Source organism: Alosa alosa, chromosome 4 (genome assembly GCF_017589495.1).
Source record: "Alosa alosa isolate M-15738 ecotype Scorff River chromosome 4, AALO_Geno_1.1, whole genome shotgun sequence".
NCBI lineage: Eukaryota > Metazoa > Chordata > Actinopteri > Clupeiformes > Clupeidae > Alosa > Alosa alosa.
The window spans coordinates 30,172,966-30,198,455 of record NC_063192.1 but is presented as its reverse complement, the minus strand read 5'-3'; the positions used below and the strand labels follow the sequence as shown (position 1 = coordinate 30,198,455).

Sequence of the window (25,490 nt, the reverse complement as noted above, 5' to 3'; positions counted from 1 at the left end):
CATATATGTTTCCTTCTGCTATTTTAAGACGTTTACGCACAGGTGCGTGTGGCACAGAGATGGGATATGACCGCCACACATGTTTATACCTCGGAAGACAGCATTTTAAAAGGTTTTAAAACTCAGCGGTTGTATGAGACAGTCACGGTGAGCTCCGCCCATGATGCATGTGCTTCGCCGCCCCCCTCGCCTCCCCCTTCCTTATCGCACGCCGTGTTTTGCATAAAATGTGTGTCAGTAGGGCAGCGCTCTCCCTGGCACATGCAGAGTGCACATGCAGTAGGGCTTTACTGCACACGTCCCACGGTCGAATAAGCGCGTCTAGCTCACCGTGGCATTAGACACCGGCCAATGAAAATGCACGAGAGAATGAGGGAGGGAGACAAGCAGAGGAGTTCAAGGGATAGCCTACCTAAAGTGAATGCGTTAACCGGCTGTCATAGAGATAACAGAAGTTGAAGGGGTATTCAAGTCAGTCACTTCCTAATAGTGGTCAGGGTGAGTGTGTGTTTTTGCTCAGTTCAGCCTCCGAGGACCTTGGATGCCAAAGCACCGAACGGTCGTTCTTCATATGCAGTAGACTACATCTACTACATCACCTCAACGCGAATCCTACAGAATTTCATAGTTGACAAAGAGCAGACGCGGCACAGGTGGCTTCACCTGAGACACGACTTTGAACTCACAGTTTCTGCTATTCACGGAGACGTTTTTCTATATCAGCGATCTGCCGCGCCTAACTCATGCCCTGTGCACAAAGCTGTTTCAGACTTTTTTTTGGAAGGCGTTTCATGCACATCTATTTAATGACATTCTCACCTGTTTCAAGTAAACTTCATTGCATGCCATTTGCGACAAATAGACTGCTCTTTTGAAATCAGCAACCGTATAAAGAACTTTATATATCCGAGGCACAAGATGGATAACAGTCCTGGTAAGTTTAACTGCTATTAATGGTGTTGTTATTGAAATCATTGTTCACCTTTAAAAGCCTAACTTTGTTGTTGTTGTTACTGATTAATAGTCATCTTGTCATGTTGCGCATGAATGCATTCTTGACAGTTTGTCTTCACTAGAGATGTTTTTGGTTTGTGTCTATTTCATTATTGCTATATAGGCTGGCATAAGGTATGTGGTCTATCAGTAGCTTAAGACTGCTGAATTCACAACCCACTGGAGAATGTCATGTACAAAATCAGCATTTCAGAACTCAGGACAGAGTTTGTGTTTGTGTCGTAACCTAGTGACAATGACCAAGTAAGTTATAGGCTAGATATCCAAAATGTTGACGCATCACAGGGTGCAGCCTAAATGAATCATGAGCAATCATGAGCTGTCAAATCCTTGATTCCAGTCTGAATGGTAGGCTAGGCTACTGCTCCCGGACGGCATAGACTGCACGCTTGGATTATTTACTTCCTGTCTCTACATGAAAACAAACTCACGTGTTGCACAGACCAGTCTCACAGACCAGCAAACATTGCCTATACACTTGCACGCTCTGAGGTAGAGCCTGTTCAAAACAAATTATTTGATAAACGATACTAGGAGGCTGATTATATATATATATATTAGATTTAGTTTAATAGCCTATTCCATTTCAATCAGCCATTCCAGCCAGTACAATATGTGAAGGTGTTGGCGCGTTAACTTTCAGCCATTGGAAACTTGATTTGAAACTGTTCATATTAACTTTCTCTTTTCCTGGGAGGCTGACAAAGTCACAACAGCCATGTAGGTTAATGTAGCTTACTTCAGGCAAGCTGTTCAGGTCGCAAGTACGACATTTAAGCTGCTTAGGCTATGTGATAGTGTTTCCCATGGGAGGCAATCCAAGGCTGCTGACGCGTTGTGCACCTAGGGCGCTCCTGGGTTAATTGACTAGTGATTCATTTACAAGAGCTGCAGTCACGTTCCTCCGCAGGTGATTGGAATATTGTCCCATGTTGAACTGGGCGCATCTTTTACACTCAGATGAACTGACTAAAACTCTGAACCGGACATGTGATTCCAGTGCGTTTGCTACAGTGATGCCAGTGCGTTTGCAACCCAACAGACCATCGAAACAAATTTCGGAGTAAAATAAACAATAGGCCTATTATAATATAAGTATAATCAATTATGATGATGGCTTAGCAAGCATTCATACATAGGCTGTTATCACGTAGGCTACACATAAGCACAACTGTTTGGACAAACGGTCCTGGAGCTGACCTGACCAAACAATATATTATTTGTGGTGTAAGATATTGGAAAAGTCTGTCATAGGTTAAGGATTGTCTACTTTAGATAAAGTTTCTCTTATCAAAAAGTAAAAGATAGCGTTGACCCACAATCACAATGTAGGCTAACCAACTCTGGAGGCAGATGGTACTTTAACCTTTTCATCCATTTATAATTCCCAATTTATTACAGCATGTAGGTTAAAATACCACGTATTTTCTGTGAAGAAGGACATGGAGAAGAGAGACAGAAGATTCTGTTTACACATGATTATACAACGTATAAATATAAGGGGCTATGGGGAAATGCCTAATGAGTAAGGTACCAATGGGAAACCAATTCAGCCTCCACCCCATTTATCTCTGCCTATATCTAACATCCTGCACTGTTCAATTGCCCTGTATAACAACAGCAGCAGTTTTTCTGGGGTATGCCTAAGGACCACGGATACTGGTGAGATCGCAAACTAATGCCTTCGCACAGACGCAGATTCGCCCTCACGTGCATGCACTTGCTCTGCCGCGTGCGGCGCGTGATATCCTACCCTCCCCCATTGGTTCTTTCACACACTTGTGTTTCATGCCGCCCGCGGTGATGTGAACGTAGGAGGTTGGTCAGTGGGTCAGCGATTTCATGTATTAAAAGTAGCCTAGCTCCAGCTCACGTTTCCCCGGCTCATGCAGTTTGTTTTGATTTGAAAGCAGATGATCACGTTTGCATCATCTAGCCGGCACAGACTAGGCTACATTCAACAATATTCGCTTATGATCTATCCAGTATAGTATATTATAAAGACGCATATTTTCATGAATTTATGGACGTTGTATTTTCGAACAGCCAGATTCTCTTCGACATATAGTGGTCATCATTTCTTATTGAAATGTGATGCCAGTAGAATATATTATCAACTTAATGAACTGGGCAATTATAGAAAAATCCAAAAGTTCTGGACAGCATGACACTGCATATAATTTGGTGTAGTGACCCAAACAAGCTTAACTGGGAGAACACATTGTCCAGATTTGAAAGTTAAAGTGATATTTGGGGATAATTATGACAGTTTTACTGCTGTGCTCTTGTATTTTAATGTTTGTTTGTTTTGTCTTCACACTCATTTCCACTCATTGTGCCAAGTCTGACTGGGGCAGCAGTTCATGATATGAATGGACAAACTGTGAGTTCCAGACACTCACAGGTTGCTATCAATCCTCCCTATATTTTGCACTGTGATGTGACTGGGCAAAAAGCAGCAACCTTGAGACATGGGTTAAGTCTGGGTGAGGCTTGGGAAGCATGCACTAGCGCAAGGGCAGGGTAGTGGAGCTGGGAAGGGGGAGAGGGGATTACTGCACCCGTGCAGTCCTCACGTTCCTCTGCCTGCCTCTACTCTGAGGCAGATTACCGGCTGCATGGGTAGACTAAGCTGCTGAGATCTGCTGATTCCTCAATTAACACTAGTTGTTTTCACTGGCTCCAGTGCAGCTGGGCACTGGCTTGAGCATAGACATCCTGTTAGCCTAGTAGACGTTGCACAAGGCATTCACTCAAGCATGTCTTCTCAGTAGGAATAGTCACATGCTCACTACTTATACCACCTGACCACATCCAACTTGTAGTCAAAAATCACCAGTTTCTCAGAATACAGTTATTTATTGAGAGCTGAAGGCCCCATTAAATGTTATTCATTTATAGGTAAATGGCCTCTAGTACATGCCCTGTGTAAGTGGCAAGTCCAATAAAAATAGTGTTTGTAAACGAGGCAGCTTCCTCTCTACTATCATTCATTGACTAACGTTCCATGGTCACTCTTTTTTTTACTGCATTGCTATTGTCGTAGAATCTCTTGAAAGTACAGTATCTCACATGGACTTCCGCAGGTGCACGAGGCAGTGTGTGTGGTTGTGTATTTAGTCGAGGTCATAGGTTCTGGGCGGGCTATTAGTATCAAAGTCAGATATGCCCCTGTTGTAAAGTTGAGCTCTTCAGTGTGTCAATAATAAATCCTCCCACGTGCTGGCTGAAGGATTAGACGAACACTTCAGCTAAACAAATGCCATGTGCAGCACGAGGAAAGCCTGGAGAGGAGGGGTGGAACAGTCGGAATGTTTTGAAATATGTTGTTGTTTCAAATAAAAGCAATGCAGTATGCCATATAATGGTTAACAACTGCATGCACGCATTTCCCCATTATATAGCCTACAGAAGAGCACGTGACTTGTAGACAAAATGTAGTCCAAATAAGGAAATTGTTTTCATATTTTAACATTCTTCTTAGGTATTTTTATATGGCCTGAAGGGCTCTGAATGAACAAGCTAACTGTTTTAAAAAAAAAAAACAATTATAGGCAATTAAGTGTAATATATTAAATATGAAAATTATTAATGTGGGGAAGGAGGAAAGTTGTCATCTGTGTCTCTTGGATTTGGACTCTTTGGATTTATCCAATTTGCCAGGGTTTGTTCCAAAAGTCAAAGTAGTGAAGCACATTCCCCCAAAACGTGACTCTAGTCTCTTTCAGTCCTGGCACTGTAACTGTATTCAATAACACAGCATCCTTGGGCGTGCCGCTGGTATTATGGCAGTTATCACAACTCTGACTTGTGATTGTTGTAGTAGATGTATACAACACGAGACTGCGGATTTTCGTAAGGCGGAAACCGTGTCAGGAGTGCATGTGAAGCAGCGGTCAGGTGTCATGTTGTTCGCTGGCGCTGGGCAGTATGCCATGGGAGCTGAGCTATTATTGGAGCGAGGGAGGCAGCAGACCTCGCAGACACGTGAGGCCGTGTCTCAGCCCATCCACAACGCACGAGCAGAGCAGCGACACGAAGAAGAAGATGCGGCATCGGCGTACCCAAACAAACAAAAAAAAACCTGCGGGAGACCTTAACAAGCAGCCGGTTGTTTTAAGGCAACACGTGAATACCGAAATCTGGCTTTTCACCAACTAAAAAAAAAAAAATGCGAAACGCGCCTGCAGTTGGTTGGCGTGAGCGCGCGCGCGCTCTGTTGCTGTGCTTCCAACATTATTTTTAGCGACTGCGAGTCGACTCAACGAGCATGAGGCAATGAAGCTGAATGTATTTGCTCTCCTGCCGGTCAGAGGTTGTGCAATATTATATCACTTAAACATTCTTAAGACCTCAATGACCCACCAGTGCCAACTATGTTTTGCCTACCTCTTTACATAGTCTATTAATAATTTTACACAATACATTTTAAGACTGTAGCTGCTCCAAGGAACTGATGAAAGCCAGGAGACACAAGATCATTAAATGCTTGTTAAGTTGGACATAAAACACAACTTCCATGCTTCTGTAATGCTTAAGGCGACAGTCCATACTGAAGTCTTGACTTATGCCATCTCAGAAGTGGTCTTTGTTACTGTGAATTCAGTCTTTGTAGGCTTTGCTATTGATTATGCATTTTGGAGATGGTGATTTAGTGGTGTTCTCCATTTTGTGTGTGCAGGGAGTGTGATCCTTTACGCCGGCTCCTCTGGCAGCTCCAGCCCCAGCCCTGGCAGCCCTTCCAGTGGATACCAGACCCAGTCTCCCTCATCCCACTCCCAGCCCTCATCCCCAGACGAGGTCACCTTCACCGAGATTGGGGCCTTGAAGCAGCGGGGTTTGAATGGGGGCCCTCCACTCTCTCCCAAGCTGGTCTTCCAGTTCCCAGAGATCTACAACAATGCCCCCAGCTCGGCTCCTGCTCAGAACACCTACTCCCACCCAATTGCTAGCAAGAGGTCATGCACCTTCACTGGGACTTTCACGAGTAAGTGCCTCATGTTGTCTCCTCTCCATCTCTGTCATGATCCTAATCTCATGTTTTACCTACACTGCAAAAAATCCTAGAATTCAAAATCTAAGTGAGATAAATTATTTTAAGTAGTATTTCCACAAATCAAGAAACTTGCAAGATTTGTCAACAGAACAAGAAGATTTTCACTTATAACAAGGTCAAAAGAGTGCAAAAAAAGTGCAAAAATGTCTTGTTATACGCAAATATTAGAAAAATAAGTATATATTCCCCTGATTTAAGCTTATTTATCTGACTTAGATTTTAAATTCTAGGATTGTTTGCAGTGTAATGTTGTAACAAGCATGAGTCATACCACTAATAATACTGCTTTCTGCATTCTGTGATTCACTTGCCATCATTTTTGCCCTGTCGTGATCTGTTTTCTGTGTGTATCAGTTCTTTCTGTATGGTTGACTGATGGCAGTGTTATCTAATGGTGCATTTCTTTCTGGGTTTGTGCAGAGACCGGAGGAATGGTGCTGCTCTGTAAAGTGTGTGGTGACATTGCCTCAGGGTTCCACTATGGCGTGCACGCTTGCGAGGGCTGCAAGGTAAGACAGGCAGGCAGATGGACTGACACTGTTAGAGAGACTGCAAGAGCCACTCAGTTTTCTTTCATTGTGGTCTCATGCATCTCATTATCTTTCACTATCTGTCAACAGATCTTATGATGGCTGTGCCAATGTTTTTCATCTCACGCACTCTCTCTCTCTCTCTCTCTCTCCTCTGCAGGGTTTTTTCCGTCGCAGCATTCAACAGAACATCAACTACAAGATGTGTGTGAAGAACGAGAAGTGCCTGATCATGCGCATGAACCGTAACCGGTGTCAGCACTGCCGCTTCAAGAAATGCCTTGGTGTGGGCATGTCTCGAGATGGTGAGAGTTCTGGGTGGGAGGATGTTAATATGTCGCTGCTCTAGTAACCAGCACTAGCCGCCAGTAGCTATCATCAGAGAGAGGGGGGAGGGGTGCAGCATTCAGCTGGCTTCCTCTACTTTTCCTCTCAAACCCACTTTCAGTACTCAGTTGTTAGCACAGTTTAGCAAGTTCTTTTGGCTAATTTGGGCACATCGCTTGTCTTTCTTTTGCCCTCTGCAGTCTCTTCTTCTCTTTGCTCTCTTTCTCTCTCTCCCTCTGCCTCTCCCACCTTGCATCAGCTGTTTTGTCCTCCCTCTCTCCCTGATCCCCAAGCTCTCTTTCCATCGTGCCTTTTCTGAGACAATGATGTATGAGGGTAGGAGGTGGGCAGTCCCTGAAGCTATCTGTCTTCTGGAAAACTGCAGCAAACACAGGGATTATTTTGGGAAACTGGAGCATCTAGCAGCTTGATTACCCCAAATTGCCCTCATAGCATCTCAAGCAATTAATGCCAACAATTAAGCAAGAGATGCAGAAATATTAAAACATCCACCCAGTTTCCGTGCCTCGTGTTGCCTCCGTGCATCATCTTTTCAATTGTGACACCACACAAAAGTACAACAAATTATCCCCTTATGCTAATGAATGTAGCAAAAAATGAGATGACCCAAAAAAAGCAACACAAAACCAAATGACACCAGTATACTTTGCACATTGTGACCTACTTTGTGTGGTTTGGTTCCCCCTCCTGTTCTCGTCAGTATGGCTTGCACTTCACCCAGCATCAGCTGTGCATCACATTTTGTCTGCGTTAAAGCGGTGTGCCCGTGGAAACAGAGGTGGGCGAGACACTTCGCATAGCATTGGTGCAGATATAGTGATGGCAGTGAATGTGCATTCGGTGGACAAGGAGGGGCAAACCAGATCTGCAGATAAGAGAGGCATGCATTTATTTCACCCGTCTGAAACAGAGAAAACAATGTCAAGAAGCCACAGCCTAGAAACCCCTTTTTTCTCTTACACTCATTGCAAAAACAGGAAGCCCTAATTCAACTGCCAGCAACCCACAAGAAAGCAGACGCCTTGATTTGAGTTTGAGATTTGAGTTTTTTGATGCAGATGTGAGTGACAGTTGACATGATGGCACAGTTTCCCTTCCACGGGCAGCATTCTAGTGAAGTCGAGGAGTTGCTTCCTCTTGTTTCCGCTGATGCCCCCAAAACAGTAACCCTGCTAGCAATGGGCACAATGGAGCCTGATCCTCTGTTGTAACAGTTGTTGTTACAGTGTGTATTGTGGAACAGGGCCAATCTAAATGTTGCAAACATTTGAAAGGGAAAACCCTTTACGTCAGTATTGTGAAGTGTCAAGTCAGGTGTATATTACTAACCACTAACCACACCTGCTCTCTGTATCAAGAGCTTGCTAGTGTCCTTATTCCCACAGTTTACATACTAAACTAATATGTTATTATTTTTTTAGTAGTAGCAAAAATGGTGGTAGTAGCAGTACTACTTGTATTATCACTATTATCATTATTATCATCAATTATTATTATTATTAGTAGTAGTAGTAGTAAAGTTAATGTTATTGAAAATGTTGCCTGAAAAAAAATCAAATAATTTTAGACAGAGGCATCCACAAAGTATAAATAATGGAAATGTAGACATTTGGGCTGTAGTAAATAAGCAGTTAGTTGTTCCCACTTGCAAAATTCAGGATCTCTTTCTCCGAGTACACACACACACACACACACACATACAGAGCGAGAAGTCACCCTACACTTGCACCTGTCTACTCCAACTCTCGGTGCCTTTCTCTTTCTGTCGATGTCCCATTTGCCTGCTTCAGTGTCCAACTTGGCGCTTCACCCTTGGCTGCCTGACCCGCTGCATTCAGTCCCTGCTTCTGAAAGGCCCATTACTCTTAATTCCCCATCCCAGTGTTCAGAGCTGACCCACTGCCCTACTTACTAGACAGGAGATGGTGCAGTAGGAGGAGAGAGAGGAGGAGAAAGAGGAGGAGAAAGGCCAATGGATAGTGGGGGATGCAGCATATGGAAGAGAGAGGGTTGCTATTTTTATCCAGGCCAGCTGACAGATAGATTCTTGGGGGTATGGTGTCCACCACTAGACTTGCAATCCAGTTAAGAACACAGACATGCATGCAATGGACCTGATAATAAGCATCCTTATGTGCTCAGTGGTTGTGCATCCTGTTAAATACCATCTCCTCAGGGCCTTCAGTTCATAAGAGAGGCATATGGGAGTTAAACACATTATGCAGTACTCTATTGATCTGTAATTCCTAGCATATAACATTGAAATAACATATATGTATTTATTTGGCTTTGCATTTGAGATACAGTATATAAAACTAGAAATGAAATCAAAATGTCTAAATGTGGTCATTGTTTCTCCACAGCGGTGCGTTTTGGACGTATCCCAAAGAGAGAGAAACAGAGGCTGCTGGACGAGATGCAGAGCTACATGAACAGCCTGAACGAGTCCGCCTCCATGGACGTGGAGCCCTCCACAGCGCAGGAGGCGCCACTCAGCCCTGCAGAGAGCCAGTCCAAGGAGGCCATCGGCGCCATCTCCCGCGCCTACCAGGACATCTTTGTGAGCACTCAGGACCGGTTGAACAAGCGCGTGGAGCTGGGCAGCACCAACAGCACCCCAGCCTACTTCCAGAACAACCCAGTACCTCAGGACGCCAACCACCATGGCCATGCCAACTCAGCTCCCGCATTCCATTCCACCGCCTCAGTAGGGTACGTCGTCCCGGCTGCCCGCTGTCCTGTCGCTCCCAGTGACAAGAACTGCCCCTTCTCCTCCTCCATGGACAACAGTGGCTACAGCTACTCAACTCCATCCAATCAGAATCGCTGCCCGTCCAATGTGGAGCCACACAAACAAGCCAGTGCAACCAATCCGCACCATTATAACCACTCCTCGGCACAGCCCCAAGTACAAGGGAACACTTGTCCCTGGAAGCTAGCCACTGGCTCTAAAGTGTTGGTGAGTATTTCAAAGAGTATTTGTTTGGTATTCATGGCCCTTTGGCTTATCCCTGACCCCTACCACGTGCCATCTCCTAACCTTTCTACTGTTTCTTCCCCAGGCCTGTCCCCTGAACGCATGCCCCATGTCTGCTCCAGGCACTTCTAGTCAAGAGGTTTGGGAGTCCTTCTCACAGTGCTTCACTCCAGCTGTGCGTGAGGTGGTGGAATTTGCCAAGGGGATCCCTGGCTTCAAGGACCTCTGTCAGCACGACCAGGTCATGCTACTCAAGTCAGGCACCTTCCAGGTGAGGCATTCTCGCACATCTTATACACTTTCATGTGTATTTATCCCCATTTACTTATTAACCTGTTGAGGAATGAATTATTTTCCTGGTTCCTTCTAGAATTCTATGCAAACAATCTATAGTTTCAGTGTTATGCACTGTGTTATGCACAGCCTTATACAGTCTATGGGGAAAATCTCTAAGGGTAATTGTCATAATGTGGAACTCTTGGTTCGCGAACATTCTAATCACATATTTGTGACTGTACTCCTCAACAGGTTAATGTGGATGGGGATTGTTTCTCCTTCAGATCACACCTCACACTCTTTTTCTTTCCTTGTAGGTGCTCATGGTAAGGTTCTGCTCCCTGTTCAACCCAAAGGACAGGACAGTGACTTTCCTGAATGGGAAGACATACCCTCTGGCCACCGTGCGGGCACTTGGCATGGGCTCCCTTCTTGACGCCATGTTTGAGTTCAGCGAGAAGCTGGGAGCTCTGGGCCTGGAGGCTGATGAGATGGCTCTCTTCATGGCTGTGGTGCTGGTCTCAGCAGGTGAGAAATGAAAGAACAAAAACTGAGAGCTTCAGTCAGCGAGTTCTGCTTAGAATTAAACCAATGCTCAGGAAGTGTAGTAGACGAAAGGGTTCAAATGCACTTTATAAAGACTTATAGGGCAATTCCACAGAAAATTGACTTTTTGTCCATAACGCCAGTGAAATGCCTTGGCATTTGTATGATGTGAATGATAACATTCATTTTTTGTGCATTTTTTTCATGTACATTCTTCAGCCAAAAATAGCAAATGCTCAAATTTCATGTAATCATTCACATCGTACCGTACCATCACATTTTACTGGCGTTATGGATGTTACAAAAAACGTTTTCCATGGAATTGCCCTATGACTTTATGAAGTCTAAACATCTCCACTTATATACATGTACAGTACATATGAATAACACCTCTTCTTTTTTGCTGCTGTTCCTTTTGGCAGACCGCTCAGGCATCCAGGATATCAGCTCTCTGGAGCAGCTTCAGGAGGGTCTCATTCGTGCGCTGCGGTCCCTGGTGACTCGGCGTCGCCCTGACGACAGTGCCGTCTTCCCCAAGCTGCTGCTGCGCCTGCCCGACCTGCGCACCCTCAACAACCTGCACTCCGACAAGCTGCTGGCCTTTCGCATTGACCCATGAGTCCACTCAGAGGGGCTGAGGACAAGGTGCCTGGGCAGCTCAGCACTTCTCCAGGGGCAGGACTTCCCTGGTGTGGAGGGAGAACGGTGTTTTCCTTGAAGATAGGGTGGCAAGAATGATTGTGCTCCCCTAAGCACATGTCTGAGAAGCATGGAGAAATCGGTCAACAAGAAGGAGGACAGGAAAAACAGCGACTGCATTGCTGTCCCAGCTGGTTTGAGACATGTGTGTAGATCGCACATAGAGACATCTGTATTTTCAAGGCTTCTTCAGATATCGTTAATCCTTTAGGGCATTGCCCTTATGACTCGCCATTGCACCCTCCAACAAACAAATCACCTCAAGCTCTCTTTAAGGGGGCTGATGTTGAAAACATTGGGAAGGGATGAACATTTCCATGCTATCACTCCTTAGCTTAAGTCTTCTCAAATCCTCTACTGACAATTTGGAGGGTACCACACTCCCGCCAAGAGACTTTAAAAGACCAAAAAAAAAGAATGCAGTCATCATCCTTTCCAACCTATTCCTAATGCCACATGTCTATCTAATGCACTAACACTTTCTGTAGGAAAAGAGCACAGTTATGAAACATAGGGACCATTCATGGTGCGTGTGTCTTTGTGCTTATATTTTAAGAGAAAGGGAACCTTGTACATAAGAGACTTTAAAAATGATAAGATACACTATGATCACATCACACCATGCTCCTGTGTCATACATTAACACTGTTGTGCTAATGTTAAATTGCACACTTTTACATACACTGAAGAGCACACAATGTCAACAACATTTAATTTTTGTGCAAAACACAATGTAAAGTGTTTTAGAGCCATTTTTTGCTGGGAATGAAATATGCCAACGTTTTTCATGTGTTCACTCAAGTCTCAGCACATAAGAGATTTCTCCTTATTACTCCTGTAATGCACCTGGCCCTTTAAAGAACAAACCAGCAAACATTGTATCTGTCTTGTGCATGTAAAATTATATAGAATATTTTTGGTGGGGAAAAGATCTTTTAACTTGTGTTTCAACCTTCAAATCTAAACAAAAGATATGAGATGCCAAGATTTCAGTGACAAACAGTGTTCCTTTTGGAATAGGCATTGTTTGTGGATAAGGAAACAATCATATTTAAAGTACAAAAGTTTGAGCACATCTGCTTTAAGCATTGTCCTTCATGAATGTCTACGCTTCATACAGAACCTTAATTCATTCCGTTTTTACTGGAAAGTCTTAGATGGATTGGTTGATAATCTTCACACAATTAGTGGCTTTCCCAACCCAGAGAATATCTACAAAATTTACATAGAAGAGTGTTCTAACACTTTGTCATATCACAATGATCACATTTACCATCTTGACACTTCAAACACTGAACTATGCAATTCATGTATTTTTTGTTTTAGATGATTATCGTGTAAAGCATAGAACACCATAGAAAACATGTCAAGCAGAGTGCTCAAGCTTTTGTCTGGCAGGCTATTGAATGTGCAATGATCCTTCTTGTGTGAAGGAAACCTTTCACATCATCAGATGACAAGGTTCTCCAACTTTATAACTCACAGAAACACCAGCACTTTCGTTGCCTCCTCCACGATACTGAAATATATGAGATAAGGCAAGGGGCTGAAGAGAGGAGAGAGAATGATCAAATCAAACCTGATCAGTCATGACCAGCTTTTTTGCTGTTTTGATTATTGTTATTTGATCCTATTGTACATTTTGTAAATTGTTGTCCTTCCATAGAAACCATATAAAGATGAAATTTTATCTTATCCATTGCATCATTGTTTCTTCCTATATATATTGGTATTTCACATGATACTGTTGAGTGGGAACTGAAGTTAAGAGTCAGGCACATTTAAGAGGAGTATAAGTATAAGTATATATACTCTTTTGATCCTGTAAGGGAAATTTGGTCTCTGCATTTATCCCAATCCGTGAATTAGTGAAACACACACAGCACACAGTGTACACACAGTGAGGTGAAGCACACACTAATCCCGGCACAGTGAGCTACCTGCATCAACAGCGGCGCTCGGGGAGCAATGAGGGGTTAGGTGCCTTGCTCAAGGGCACTTCAGCCGTGCCTACTGGTCGGGGTTCGAACCGGCAACCCTTTGGTACAGGTCTGAAGTGCTAACCAGTAGGCCACAGCTGCCCCAAGGACCTTGCTGCACACTCAGTGGTCAACATCATTATCATGGCATCATCATCAAATATTAGGAAAGTGTCCCTGTAATACAATCTCTTTCCCTTCAATACAGTCTCTTTACACAGGTGGACAAGCAGTATAGGGAAGGAAGTGATGGATGCACATGCACGTGTTGGAAGGTCGTCAACCGCCATTCCCAAGGCCATTTTTGAGAAAAATGGGACACTAACAGACACTTAGTGTCCACATTTATTTTTAGAATACAGGTCTGTTTAAACTTGGGTAGAGGCTGGGGACAGATAAAATGCTGAAAAAACAAGAGGTCATCTGACAGAAAGGTTCTGCGAAGCCTTTAATAGCCCAGTGTGACTGGCCACTCAAATATGGAATAATACACATGACACCTGACAACATACACCATAACTGATTTGGGGGCAGGCATGACCTACTGGTTAAGGCTTCGGGCTTGTAACCAAAGGCTTGCTGGTTTGATGCCCGGCCAGTAGGAAAAATGTGGGTGAGGGAAGTGGCACTTACGCAAGGCACTTAACCCCTCACTGTTCCCCAAGCGCCGCTGTAGCAAGGCAGCTCACTGCTCTGGGTTAGTGTGTGCTTCACCTCACTGTGTGTTCACTAATTCACAGATGGGATAAATGCACAGACCAAATTTCTTGTATAGGCAAAGATCGGTTGTCTCAAAATTAAAAAATAACTATAGAACAAAAGCATAACAAAGACACTGTGAAGTGTATAAAGTATGTTGTAAATGGTAGATGAATCCTTGAGTGCATCCTCTCTAACTAGGATTCTTCTCATAATGTCCAGCCCATATATATAGGGCCAGGCAAACTTTTGCTTTTAACTCTGGTTCCTCTTTTTCTTTATAGTGGAGAGTTCCAGTGAGCTGCCATACCAGCATACATTAGCTCCCACAGCTCAGCTAGAGTCTAGTGCAATAAAACATCAAACCTCTTCCTTCTACGTCAGTCACTGAACTACAGTATAATCAGTTTAACAAAATGTCAAGACAAATAAAAAAATAGAACTGAATGGCAAATTGTTTTGAGCTGATGCATCAAAGAAAAATAACTTGAATTGAATTTATAAAATTGAGAGAAATGCAAAAAGCAACTTGATGACAAACATCAGATGGTGCCGAACATGACGAATTATGCAGACACCAATGGCGGTGTGACAGGAAACGGATAAGAAATGTGTGTGTGGGGCTTTTATGAGGTAATAAAAGGGCCTTTTATGCTTTCTATATTAACCCACATCCTAAAATAAAGCAGTAACCATTACAAAAAATATCTGCAGTGGTTAAACTGCGTTTTTATATTTATAGAATTGCAGCTTGCAGCTCATATCAAGCATTGTTTATTCAGGGGGAAATTGACTGAACATCAAGCTCTTTTACAGTAATGCCCTGAGTTTACAAACAAAGTCTAACAGAAAGAAGGTGCTGGAGGGAGCGATGTGACTCGCCAGCCTACCCATAACCCAGCACACTTATTTTAAATAATTATAATAAATAATAATAATAATAATAATAATAATTATTATTATTATTGGGGGAAAATTCACAAATTACAAAACATACAGAAAAAATACATGGGCATTGCGAATTGGTGACTCTCAGTGAACATCTGAACATTGTGCTCTTAAAACAGTCCATCGCAAATTTGGCAGTACGTTAACATGGGGTCAGGTCATATGCAGAAATGCAGTATTTTGGACATGAAAAAACTGCATTGCACTGTGCTTTACTGCAGAGATGCTGTATTTTAGACATGAAACTGCATTATACTTCAGGAAATCTGCAGTATAACTGCAGTTTTTGTCCCATAACAGGTCTAAAACAAAAAGCTGACCTTAAAAGTATGCAAAAAAAGTAATTCAGTACTGACAACCTAGCATCCTGTCATATGGTGATAGATAGCCAGTGGAAACCAGGTGTAACATGTACTTCACATAGTCATCCAAATTAATTTTGATGATACCCAAGCTATTTGCCCCATAAACATACGTCAAAAGTCAGTATAAATGCATTTACTGTAATCTTGCTTCTGAAAGGGGGGAATTGGCCTGCAGATAGTCAAAGGTCTAGAAAAAGTCTTTGTAAATGGCAGAAATATAAATTATATAAACAACACAATGACAAAATTCACTTGTTTCAGTTTACTTCCGGAAGTCAGGGGACCAGTTCAACTCTATAACATATTTTAAAAGGCTTAATATAGGAGTGGGACAAGAATTTGTTTAGATAGATAGATAGATAGATAGATAGATAGATAGATATTGGGAGATTATCCCATTCCTATATTACAGTAAGCCTTTTAAAATATGTTAGAGTTGAATTGAACTGAAACAAGTGAATTTTGTCATTGTGTTGTTTATCATTTATAGAGTTGAATTGGAAAACAAATGCCAACCTGTCACTAAACTGCTTGATCAACACGTCTTTTATCTTGAGATGAAGATAGCAGAAAAATAAACCATTAAACGGCTACTCTTACAATCCCATCACCAGATTTAAAGCTTCAACATATACTCTAACAAGAAACTGACCCAACCAGCCAGAGCCTTAAAAGAGCCTACGGCTCTGCTCTGCAGTCAACCAAAGCCGGCTCTGCAGTCAACGATGTTAGGATGCCATCCTGTGGTGAAATATAGACATAGTCGTAAATAAATTTGGTTAATATTTTTTTCATAGTGATTATTATCGTCATCAACATGTAAGAACGGAAACAACAATAAGGAAAAACACATAAGAAAAATTACCCCAAAAAATCACCCTCGAAAACTAGCAACATTTATTCACGTCTTCTTGACCAACCATAGCCTACGTCATCACGCAATTGCTCGTTCCAGGAAGTCAGCTTGCTGGATGCACAAATGTGTTATCCATTAGTCGTTAACTCTTGATCGTTTTTTGTTCTAACCAGTAGTTCCTGACATGGGGTTTTAAAAGCAAGATTTTCTTTACAGTTCACTGCAAAAATGCTGCTCGCGATAGATCTTCTGGTAAGGCAGTTTCCTCCCAGATAATATAAGGTTATCAGGATAGGAAGTGACCTGCATGCCAACAACACAAGGACCACGTAGCTTTGTAATGTAGTACTACTAGCAAGCATTCGCTTATGTAGCATTTATGTAGTTAGGCTAAGCTTGGTGTTGTGGTATGTAGTCAGTAGAGCCCATAGTCCTTTGCAAACTTGATGGCTAAAGGGCATAATGTGGAGTAATGTAGGCTAACGTTACGTTGTCGACCATCGCATAATATTAGGCTACTACTAGCTGCCTTGTTATAGATAACTTGGACCCTCATGGCTGAATAATGCCTTTATATTAGTTTTAAGAAAGTATTGATATGTTGTTCACATTACTTTCATATCACTTGTCTGAAGAACTGTTTTGTTTTGTCCTTCCACAGTTCCCAATGGAGCCCCATCGAACAAGATTGAGACAATGAGAAGATTAACACAGACAACTGACTGACAATCTGAGGAATCCCTTTTTCTTTGAGTGACTGATACTGACTGGCAGCATGTTTGTAACTGCCTATTTCGCACTTGTGGTTTTGGCTGGCCTCTGCATTGGTCTAGAGCTTGCTTCTCGTCGACTGTCACCACAACAAGCAGCCACAACCACCGTCGCCAACCCTGCATTCTGCCGCTTCCAGTCTCTCTTCCTGCGGGGCTACCTGCTGGCCCTGTGGGCAGACTGGCTCCAGGGCCCCTACCTGTACAAGCTCTACCGCCACTACAGCTTCCTGGAGTCTCAAATAGCCATACTGTATGTGTGTGGGCTTGCTTCTTGCATACTTTTTACCCCTGTGGCCGGCTGGCTCCCACAAGCCCTTGGCCGCAGACGCACCTGCCTGATTTTTTGCCTGGTGTACTCGGCCTGCTGCATTACCAAACTGTCACGGGACTACTTTGTGCTCATCCTTGGACGCATCCTAGGCGGCCTGTCCACCTCCCTGCTGACCACTTCCTTTGAGTCTTGGTACATCCACCGGCACGTGGATGTTCATGACTTCCCTAAGGAGTGGATCCCGGCCACCTTCGGCAAGGCGGCTAACTGGAACCACGGCCTCGCTGTCTGTGCCGGGCTTGTGGCCAACCTGTTTGCGGAGTGGCTGGACCTGGGTCCGGTGGCGCCCTTCCTGCTAGCCATCCCAGCCCTGGCAGCCTGCGGCTGGGTGGTGCTGACTGACTGGGGCCAGGAGGAGAAATCGGAGGGCGTTGAGGGCCGAGATAAGAATGGGCCCCTGCTCGGCGCCCCCCACACCGGACTGTCCTCTGCGGCTGGACGCTCGTCGGGTCGGGCGCGCTTCTGGCGCAGCTGCCTGGAGGGCCTGCGCTGCCTGCGGTCCGACCGGCGCGTGCTGCTGCTGGGCGGTGTGCAGGCGCTCTTTGAGAGCGTGCTGTACATCTTCGTGTTCCTGTGGACGCCTGTGCTGGACCCGCACGGGCCGCCGCTGGGCATCGTTTTCTCTTGTCTGATGGCGGCCGGCCTGGCGGGCTCCATCCTCTTCCGGCTGGCCACGTCCACCCGCTACCGGCTGCAGCCCGCTCACCTGCTGTGCCTGGCCGTGCTGCTGGCCTTCTTCTCCTTCTTCATGCTCACCTTCTCCACGGCTCCCGGGCAGCCGCGGCCCCACGAGTCCCTGCTGGCCTTCCTCCTGCTGGAGCTGGCCTGCGGCCTCTACTTCCCGGCGGTCAGCTTCCTCCAGGGCCGCGTGATTCCCGTGGAGCTGCGCGCTGGCGTGCTGGCCTGGTTCCGGCTGCCCCTGCACCTTCTGGCTTGCCTGGGGCTCCTGGCGCTGCACGGGGAGGTTTCGGGCACCGGAGGGGGGGAGGCAGGAGGGGGCACCCGGCACATGTTTGCAGGCTGCGCTGGCATGATGCTAGCCGCCCTGCTGGCCGTGGTGAGCCTCTTTACTCTAGGGAGGAACGATGCAAACCTTCGCCTGGAGGGCACTCGTGGGGAGGGAGAGATCTGATTATGATGAGCAGGAACTGCTGGGCGGAAGATGATGAGGACCATGAACTTCGGCTAATTATTGGTTTCACACATTTTTGCATCTGAGTTTCCCTTTGTTAGCCAGTGGTACACACATTAAAGATTTTTCTTTTTGTTATCTTACAGAAAAGCCGTATTTGTTTTATTGTACAAGCTCAAGTGTTATGCCGTATATTTCCATTTATATACAGATGATGTCAGTGAGAGTCACGCTGAGCGATCTCAAACAAATAATGTAACTCAGATAACATTTGGATACACAGAGAGTAATACACAGTGTTGCATAATCGCTTATTATAGTTCATGCATTGTCCTCAGAGCATATATGTTTAAGAGTGTGTCCATGAGAGGACCAGGCGGGGGTGATACATGCTACGTCACCGATTTTGATGAAACTTGGGTCCACCTAAAAACTCAAAAAGCCAAAATAGTACAAAATTTGAAACAACCCAGGGGGAGTTAGCCCCTGTCATTGTTTTAGGCCAAAAAAAATCAAAAAAAGGCCCAAAATTGCATAAAATGTTGACATCCCTCCTGCTGTCAGATTTAAACACAGCAAAGTAACAATCCATGGCATCAAAGGTCCATCCAAGGTTAGTTTAAAACTGGAGTTACAAGGCGTAAGGTGTGACGGGTGCCAGTCCAGGACTGCACATGTCCACTATGTCACATGCTTTTTGGCGAATACCCAAAAAATAGCAATATTCAGACCTGAATATCTCCGATGAGCAACCTCCTTTTTTCAAAATTATTTCTGCACATGAAAGGGCCATCTGTGGACTTCATAAATCAAAAGAAAAATGCTCGGCCGTTTTATTATTTTTTTTGTGGTAACCGCCTAAATAGTATGATCTAGCCAGTGGTTTGAAATACATATCTACTTTAATGATTGGTTGAAAAATAATGTTTAGGTCATTTATGGTGGACAAATGGAGATATATTATCATCAATTATGTCTGCTGATCAAATCCAAGCTACATTTAATGTCCTGAGTGTAATATATTCCTTAAGGTAGCTCAAAACGACATCATCGGGTGACATACACCAGTATACCCGTAGGTCTAATTTTTGCAAATGTGATATCTCCAACATATCTCAGGGCTAGAAACAGTCACTTGGAATCAAATAATAACTTGTAAGATTTTGATTGTCAAAGGTCAAGGTCACTGTGACCTTATGTACATCCCATTGTGGTGAATAAACCTCTAAAAATCCCTGACATAATTTCAAATGTGATACAAACATTCACACTGGCCCTTTCTGAAACCAATCCCTACCCACTCCCCTCAGTTACGGTGTGCACACAGGTGGGAATCCCCCTTACAGCTAAATCGAGTTCCCCATGTAAATGGGAAACACCTTGAGGGAGTTATTTTAAATTTAGCACAACTTAGGCCCTGTACACACATACCCAGATATTTTATGTTTGGGTCTTTAGTCCACACATAAACAGTGTTTTTGCCCACACAGATATTTTTTTAAAACCTTCTAAAGAGAATGCTGGTTTACTTGGATCTGTGGACATCCAAAATGGAGATTTTTACAAACAAGGATATAAGTATATACTCTTTTGATCCCGTGAGGGAAATTTGGCCTCTGCATTTATCCCAATCCGCTATTAGTGAAACACATACAGCACACAGTTGTTACTGTTACTTGTGAATCTGTTTCCATTGCATGCCATATGACCAGTGGTTAAAGTGGGATTTGGCAGGTGGGGGAACCCTAAAATCCAGTGTCGGTGCAACGGGGAAAAATTACTCACCATTGGACAACATATTGAGTATCGTGGTGTAGCAATACTTTTTGGACAAGAATTGATAGCTTCTTGGTCACCTCTGTACATGCGAAAATATACTCCCCATTTATTTAAACAATATCATCGCGCTGTATCGTTGGTATGAAAGAATATATTTATTATTGAATTATCCGAGGTGGCGGAACTGCGTTCCTCCCACTTTAACTTCTGCATATGACTGTTGTCTGCTGTGTTGGGCTAATGGAACAGTGCTAATGGAGTAATGCCAAGCTAGATTAACATTTTCCCATGTTAAAACCATTTATCACATGAAAAATAACAATGTTATTATCATGTGATAATAACAATAATAACAAGATGTGTTTCCAGGATATCATGTTCAAGTTGTAAAAATATTTTTTAGTGAATAGTGAAATAGTTTTTTTTTTTTGTGAGGTCACAGTAATATTGACCTTTCACCACCCAAATATAATCAGCAACAAAACTTCTGTTAGACTTTTTTGAGGACGGTCACTGAAAGGAGCTGTAACAAATATCGGAGGCTGCTGAAAAGGCAAGCCAATGGCTATGGCACTCACATGCTATTTGGGGTCATGTTGTAACCTGAATTGACTGAGACGCTGCTGCTGTGTTTCTGGAGTGGTAGTTGTTGGGCTTGCGTGTCGTCTGTTTATGTTGTTGATCAGATCATAAGTGTCCACAGTACTGAAGAGGAATGACTGGAGAATTTATGATATTGCTTGGTATGTTGGTATGTTGCTGATTGGATCATAAATGGCCATAGCAACAAACAGGAATGACTGAAGAATTTGTGACATTGGTTGGTAGTTGGTATCTAAATATTTGTTGGTATTTGTTGGTGTCTGCATCAAAGGCTTGCAGTTTGACTGGGTATGTTAATGATCAGATAATAAACCACCACAGCAATGAAGAGGATTGACTGAAGAATGTGTAGGTATTTGTGGGTGCCCACATCAAGGGCTTACAGTTGGTCTGGTTATGTTGGTGATTGGATCAGAAACTGTGGGAGCAAAGAAGAGGAATGACCAAAGACTTTGGTGGTACTTCTTGGTGCCCTCATTAAGGGTTGGTGTTTTGTTTGTTGTATAGTTGCTGATGGGATCATAAATGGCCACAGCAAAAAAGATGATTAACTGAAGAATTTGTTGGTATTTGTGGGTGCCCGCATCAAGGGATTGCAGTTTGCTTGGCTGTGTTGCTGATCGGATCATAAACGGCCATAGCAAAGAAGACAAATTACCAAAAAATGTGTTGGTATTGGTTGGTAGACAACCTATCATGAGTGTGGAGGGAGCTGGGTCTGAGATGCCAGATACCACTGTTGAGCCTTCTGGAGGTCACTGATGAATGGAAGACAAAAGTGCAAGTGAATATTTGTACCAAATTTGAAAAAAAAAACATTCCTACAGGCATTTATGATATATAATTTTCTCAAGAATGCAAAGTCCTTGACATTGACCTTTGACCACCAGATTCAAATATTTGTTATCTGTGAGTCAAAGTGAATATTTGTATCACATATGAAATTATGTCAGGGATTTTTTGAGATTTATCCACCACAAAGGGATATACATTAGGTCACAGTGACCTTGACCTTTGACCTTTGGCTACCAAAATGTTACAAGTTATTATTTGAATCCAAGTGACTGTTTCTAGCCCTGAGATATGTTGGAGATATTACATTTGCAAATATTGGACCTACGGGTATACTGGTGTATGTCACCCAATGATGTCATTTTGAGCTACCTTAAGGAATATATTGCACTCAGGACATTAAATCTAGCTTGGATTTGATCAGTAGACATGATTAATGATAATATATCTCCATTTGTCCACCATAAATGACCTAAACATTATGTTTCAACCAATCATTGAAATAGATATGTATTTGAAATCACTGGCTGGATCACACTATTTAGGCGGTTACAGTGACAAAAATAATAAAAAGTCCACAGATGGCCCTTTCATGTGAAGAAAGAATTTTGAAAAAAAGAGGTTGCTCATCGGAGATATTCAGGTCTGAATATTGCTATTTTTTGGGTATTCACCAAAAGGCATGTGACATAGTGGATACGTGCAGTCCTGGACTGACACCAGTCACACCTTACGTCTTGTAACTCCAGTTTTAAACTAACCTTGGATGCACCTTTGATGAATTGAATTGTTACTTTGTTTAAATCTGACAGCAGGAGGGATGTCAACATTTTATGCAATTTTGGGCCTTTTTTTGAGTTTTTTTGGCCTAAAACAAGGATGGGGGCTTAACTCCCCCTAGGTTGTTTCAAATTTTGTACTATTTTGGCTTTTTGAGTTTTTAGGTGGACCCTTCAAACTGACGTAGCATGTATCACCCCCGCCTGGTCCTCTCATGGACACACTCTTAAAAGCAATTGATTGTAATGGAAATCTTGCAATGTTTTTGTCTACCTTTAGAAGGATTTAAATACCAATGAATATTTTACCACACATTTACCATTATCTACAGAGAATTTTATAAGTCAGTCATTTTAAGCTAGCAACAGGAGAGGCAGGTGACAGCTGCCTCTCTAAACCAAAAAGGTCTCAATTGGCAGAACATTTGGCAAGTGGATATTTCTGGAATAGAGGAAGCAGTCTATTCTGTCTCCTGTAGGGGACCCAAGACCACAAATTTAAGACACCTTGGCCCTTAAAGGTATAGTTAGCGACCGTCGCTATATCAAGCCCATAACATTTTTTGCCACTTTCAGCAATCATCTCCTAACGATCCACTAGCTGACCATTCCGTGAGTACACTGTAAAAAACGGTCTCTGGAAGCTGCCCAGAGACAAAAAAGTAGGGGCAGCCTGTCCCCCAAACAAAAACGAAACCTGTGTGCAGTTTCTCTGGGAATACTGATGGGACGGGTGAGCTACCTTTCTGGTGTGTTTCGTTGGGTCCTTGGTTAAAATATCATGTGCGTTGTTTTGGAAAAAGCATCTGCTAATAATTTTTAATAAGCATAATTCCATAACAGGCCAAATAGAAAATAAATGTTAAATGTTAAATACAGCCTAGACATAATATTAAAATCAGATGATGTAGGATAGTATAGAGTTAGATAAAGTTGGATGGCTTCAGAACTCACACCAGTGGATTGGGTCTTAAAGGAGCCACACCACTTTTATGACACTATAGCTGTTCTGTTGACCTTTAGATTTGTTGCTACTGGGCATGAAGGGCAGGCCAATTATGAGTTCTGTCCAACATTGATGGTAGGTTTAGAAAAAAAGTCAGCACATTTTAATCATATTGCAATAATACCAATAACCGTGATCATTTTGGTCATGATTTTTCCTCAAATGTTCATACTGTATCTCTAGTGGCTGGTAGACTTTGGAATCCACCAGCCACAATGGTAGGTGGAAAAAAATATTTTAGGCTATTTCCATCCCTGATACATACGTACACTCATACACACTTTCATAAGTCTCAATCTGTCCATTTCTTTCCACAAAACTCGCCAGAAGTCATCATTTAAGGGGTTATTTTTAATTTTTTTCTACTGAGCTACTACCTTTTTCAGGTGGGCAGGGGGGCCCTTTTCATGTCTGTGCCCAGGGGCCCAGTGGCTCATAATCCTTCCATGCCACAGGGTTAAAACACTGGTCTTTTTTCAAGTGCAATCAATAATTTAATTGTACATTTTGAAGAAACTTTTCCATTCTATTAGGTTTTTAAAAACATAAATCAGGGATTATACTGTACATAGCAAAAAAGTCAGGGGACAGACATTTTTAAAATTAGGTTAAGGGAAAAATGTAATGCACACGCACTATGACACAAAATCTCACTCCAGCCAAACACCCAAAGTTGGCAACCCTGACTTTGATGATACATACAATCCTGCAACTGAGCAACTCCAGTCCAAAAGGAGAAAAGTACGCGTTGCAACGGACACTGACAGCAATGACAGTGATAGAGAAGTTATCAGCATTTGCGTATATCTGCTCGTAAAACATCTCCACTGCTCAAGCTGAAGTGAACCATGCAGAACATTATGACTGAGGTCAACTTTGTTTTACATTGTGCATTGTAATGATCTCTGCTTAATGTTTCTTATTGAATGTAATTCTGGATCATTTTGGGTGACCTTTGACCTTTAATATGACCTTGAAATAGGATATTTTATAATGCAAACTATTCTCATGGCATGACATACCACATGAAACATCATCAAAGGGCCCATAATGAACATTTCTCTACATTGAACTTAACAAAATGTTAAAATATTGTGTTTTTTTGCATTTTGAGCCATTTTTGTGACCTTTGACCTAAAATATGACCTTGAAACTATACCCTTTGTAGTGCAAAGTACTCTTACGGCATTGCCTGCCACATGAAATACCTTTAAAGGACCCAGCATGAACATAAATCCACTATGTACTTGAAAGTTGGCAAAAAACACACGTTTTCAGGGTTGAAAAAGTAATTTTCGGGGGGGGATTTCGAGCTTGATTTGACATTTTTTCACATCAATGTATTCCCAAGACATGGGAGCATTAGAAAATCTGGGCTAAAGTTGAATCTGAACATTTTCCTGAAATAACCCCCAGTTAAAACAAAAAAGATGCTATTATTATATAATATGAAACTAATTGAATGATTTGCCACTGATAACATTGGATAACATTGAAAAACAAATGGCTTCTGTGTATAGTTATGTGCACTTGCATTTATCTATCTACAATCTGTCTAGTCTATATTTTCATTTACTAATATATTTATTATTTATTATAAACCCTTGAACATAAAAAAATACCTTTTATTCTAAACATAGCACAAAAAATGTTCATTATAATCATAACAGAAAATCAGCTATTTAGATTAGCCGTTACTAACTCAGTTTGAGTATAATTTTCAGAGACCGTTCCAGTCAGAAAGGTCAATAAGAAGGTTTGAGATTGTAGGGATAATCCAAGGATCTATGCAAACTCTTCTGCAAGCATCCCTACGCTGCCCAGCCTTGCTGCAGTACAATAATTCTAGATCTCTCTCGACTGAGTGTTGCGTCACTGATTCACAGACCGTAGCACATTTTAGATACCCCTCTGTGGCAGCCAACTTGGTACAGTCCAAGCCCATCTCAATGAGTCTGCTTCACCTGGATGTTGCTAGAATGTGCTGTTTTGGGTGAGGGAG

General features: G+C 42.8%; 2 protein-coding genes across 2 annotated transcripts; both read left to right on the top strand.

Annotated features, from left to right (window-relative positions):
* The first annotated feature begins 253 nt into the window (after positions 1 to 253).
* On the top strand, positions 254 to 13,141 carry nr1d4a (nuclear receptor subfamily 1, group D, member 4a). Its single transcript, XM_048241950.1, has 8 exons — positions 254 to 934; positions 5,696 to 6,001; positions 6,491 to 6,579; positions 6,761 to 6,905; positions 9,312 to 9,907; positions 10,011 to 10,196; positions 10,519 to 10,729; positions 11,170 to 13,141. The coding sequence occupies exons 1-8, from the start codon at positions 919 to 921 to the stop codon at positions 11,364 to 11,366; spliced, it is 1,746 nt and encodes a 581-aa protein (XP_048097907.1). The 5' UTR covers positions 254 to 918; the 3' UTR covers positions 11,367 to 13,141.
* Positions 13,142 to 16,396: 3,255 nt separating this feature from the next.
* mfsd5 (major facilitator superfamily domain containing 5) lies at positions 16,397 to 18,672 on the top strand. The gene is made up of 2 exons (XM_048241385.1): positions 16,397 to 16,545; positions 16,955 to 18,672. The coding sequence occupies exon 2, from the start codon at positions 17,069 to 17,071 to the stop codon at positions 18,527 to 18,529; it is 1,461 nt and encodes a 486-aa protein (XP_048097342.1). The 5' UTR covers positions 16,397 to 16,545; positions 16,955 to 17,068; the 3' UTR covers positions 18,530 to 18,672.
* Positions 18,673 to 25,490: the final 6,818 nt, after the last annotated feature.

Coding starts and splice junctions, on each gene's coding strand:
- mfsd5 (XM_048241385.1), top strand. CDS start 17,069: ATGTTTGTAACTGCCTATTTCGCACTTGTGGTTTTGGCTGGCCTCTGC.
- nr1d4a (XM_048241950.1), top strand. Junction 6,580..6,760: donor ACGCTTGCGAGGGCTGCAAG/GTAAGACAGGCA, acceptor TCTCCTCTGCAG/GGTTTTTTCCGTCGCAGCAT. Junction 10,730..11,169: donor TGTGGTGCTGGTCTCAGCAG/GTGAGAAATGAA, acceptor TCCTTTTGGCAG/ACCGCTCAGGCATCCAGGAT.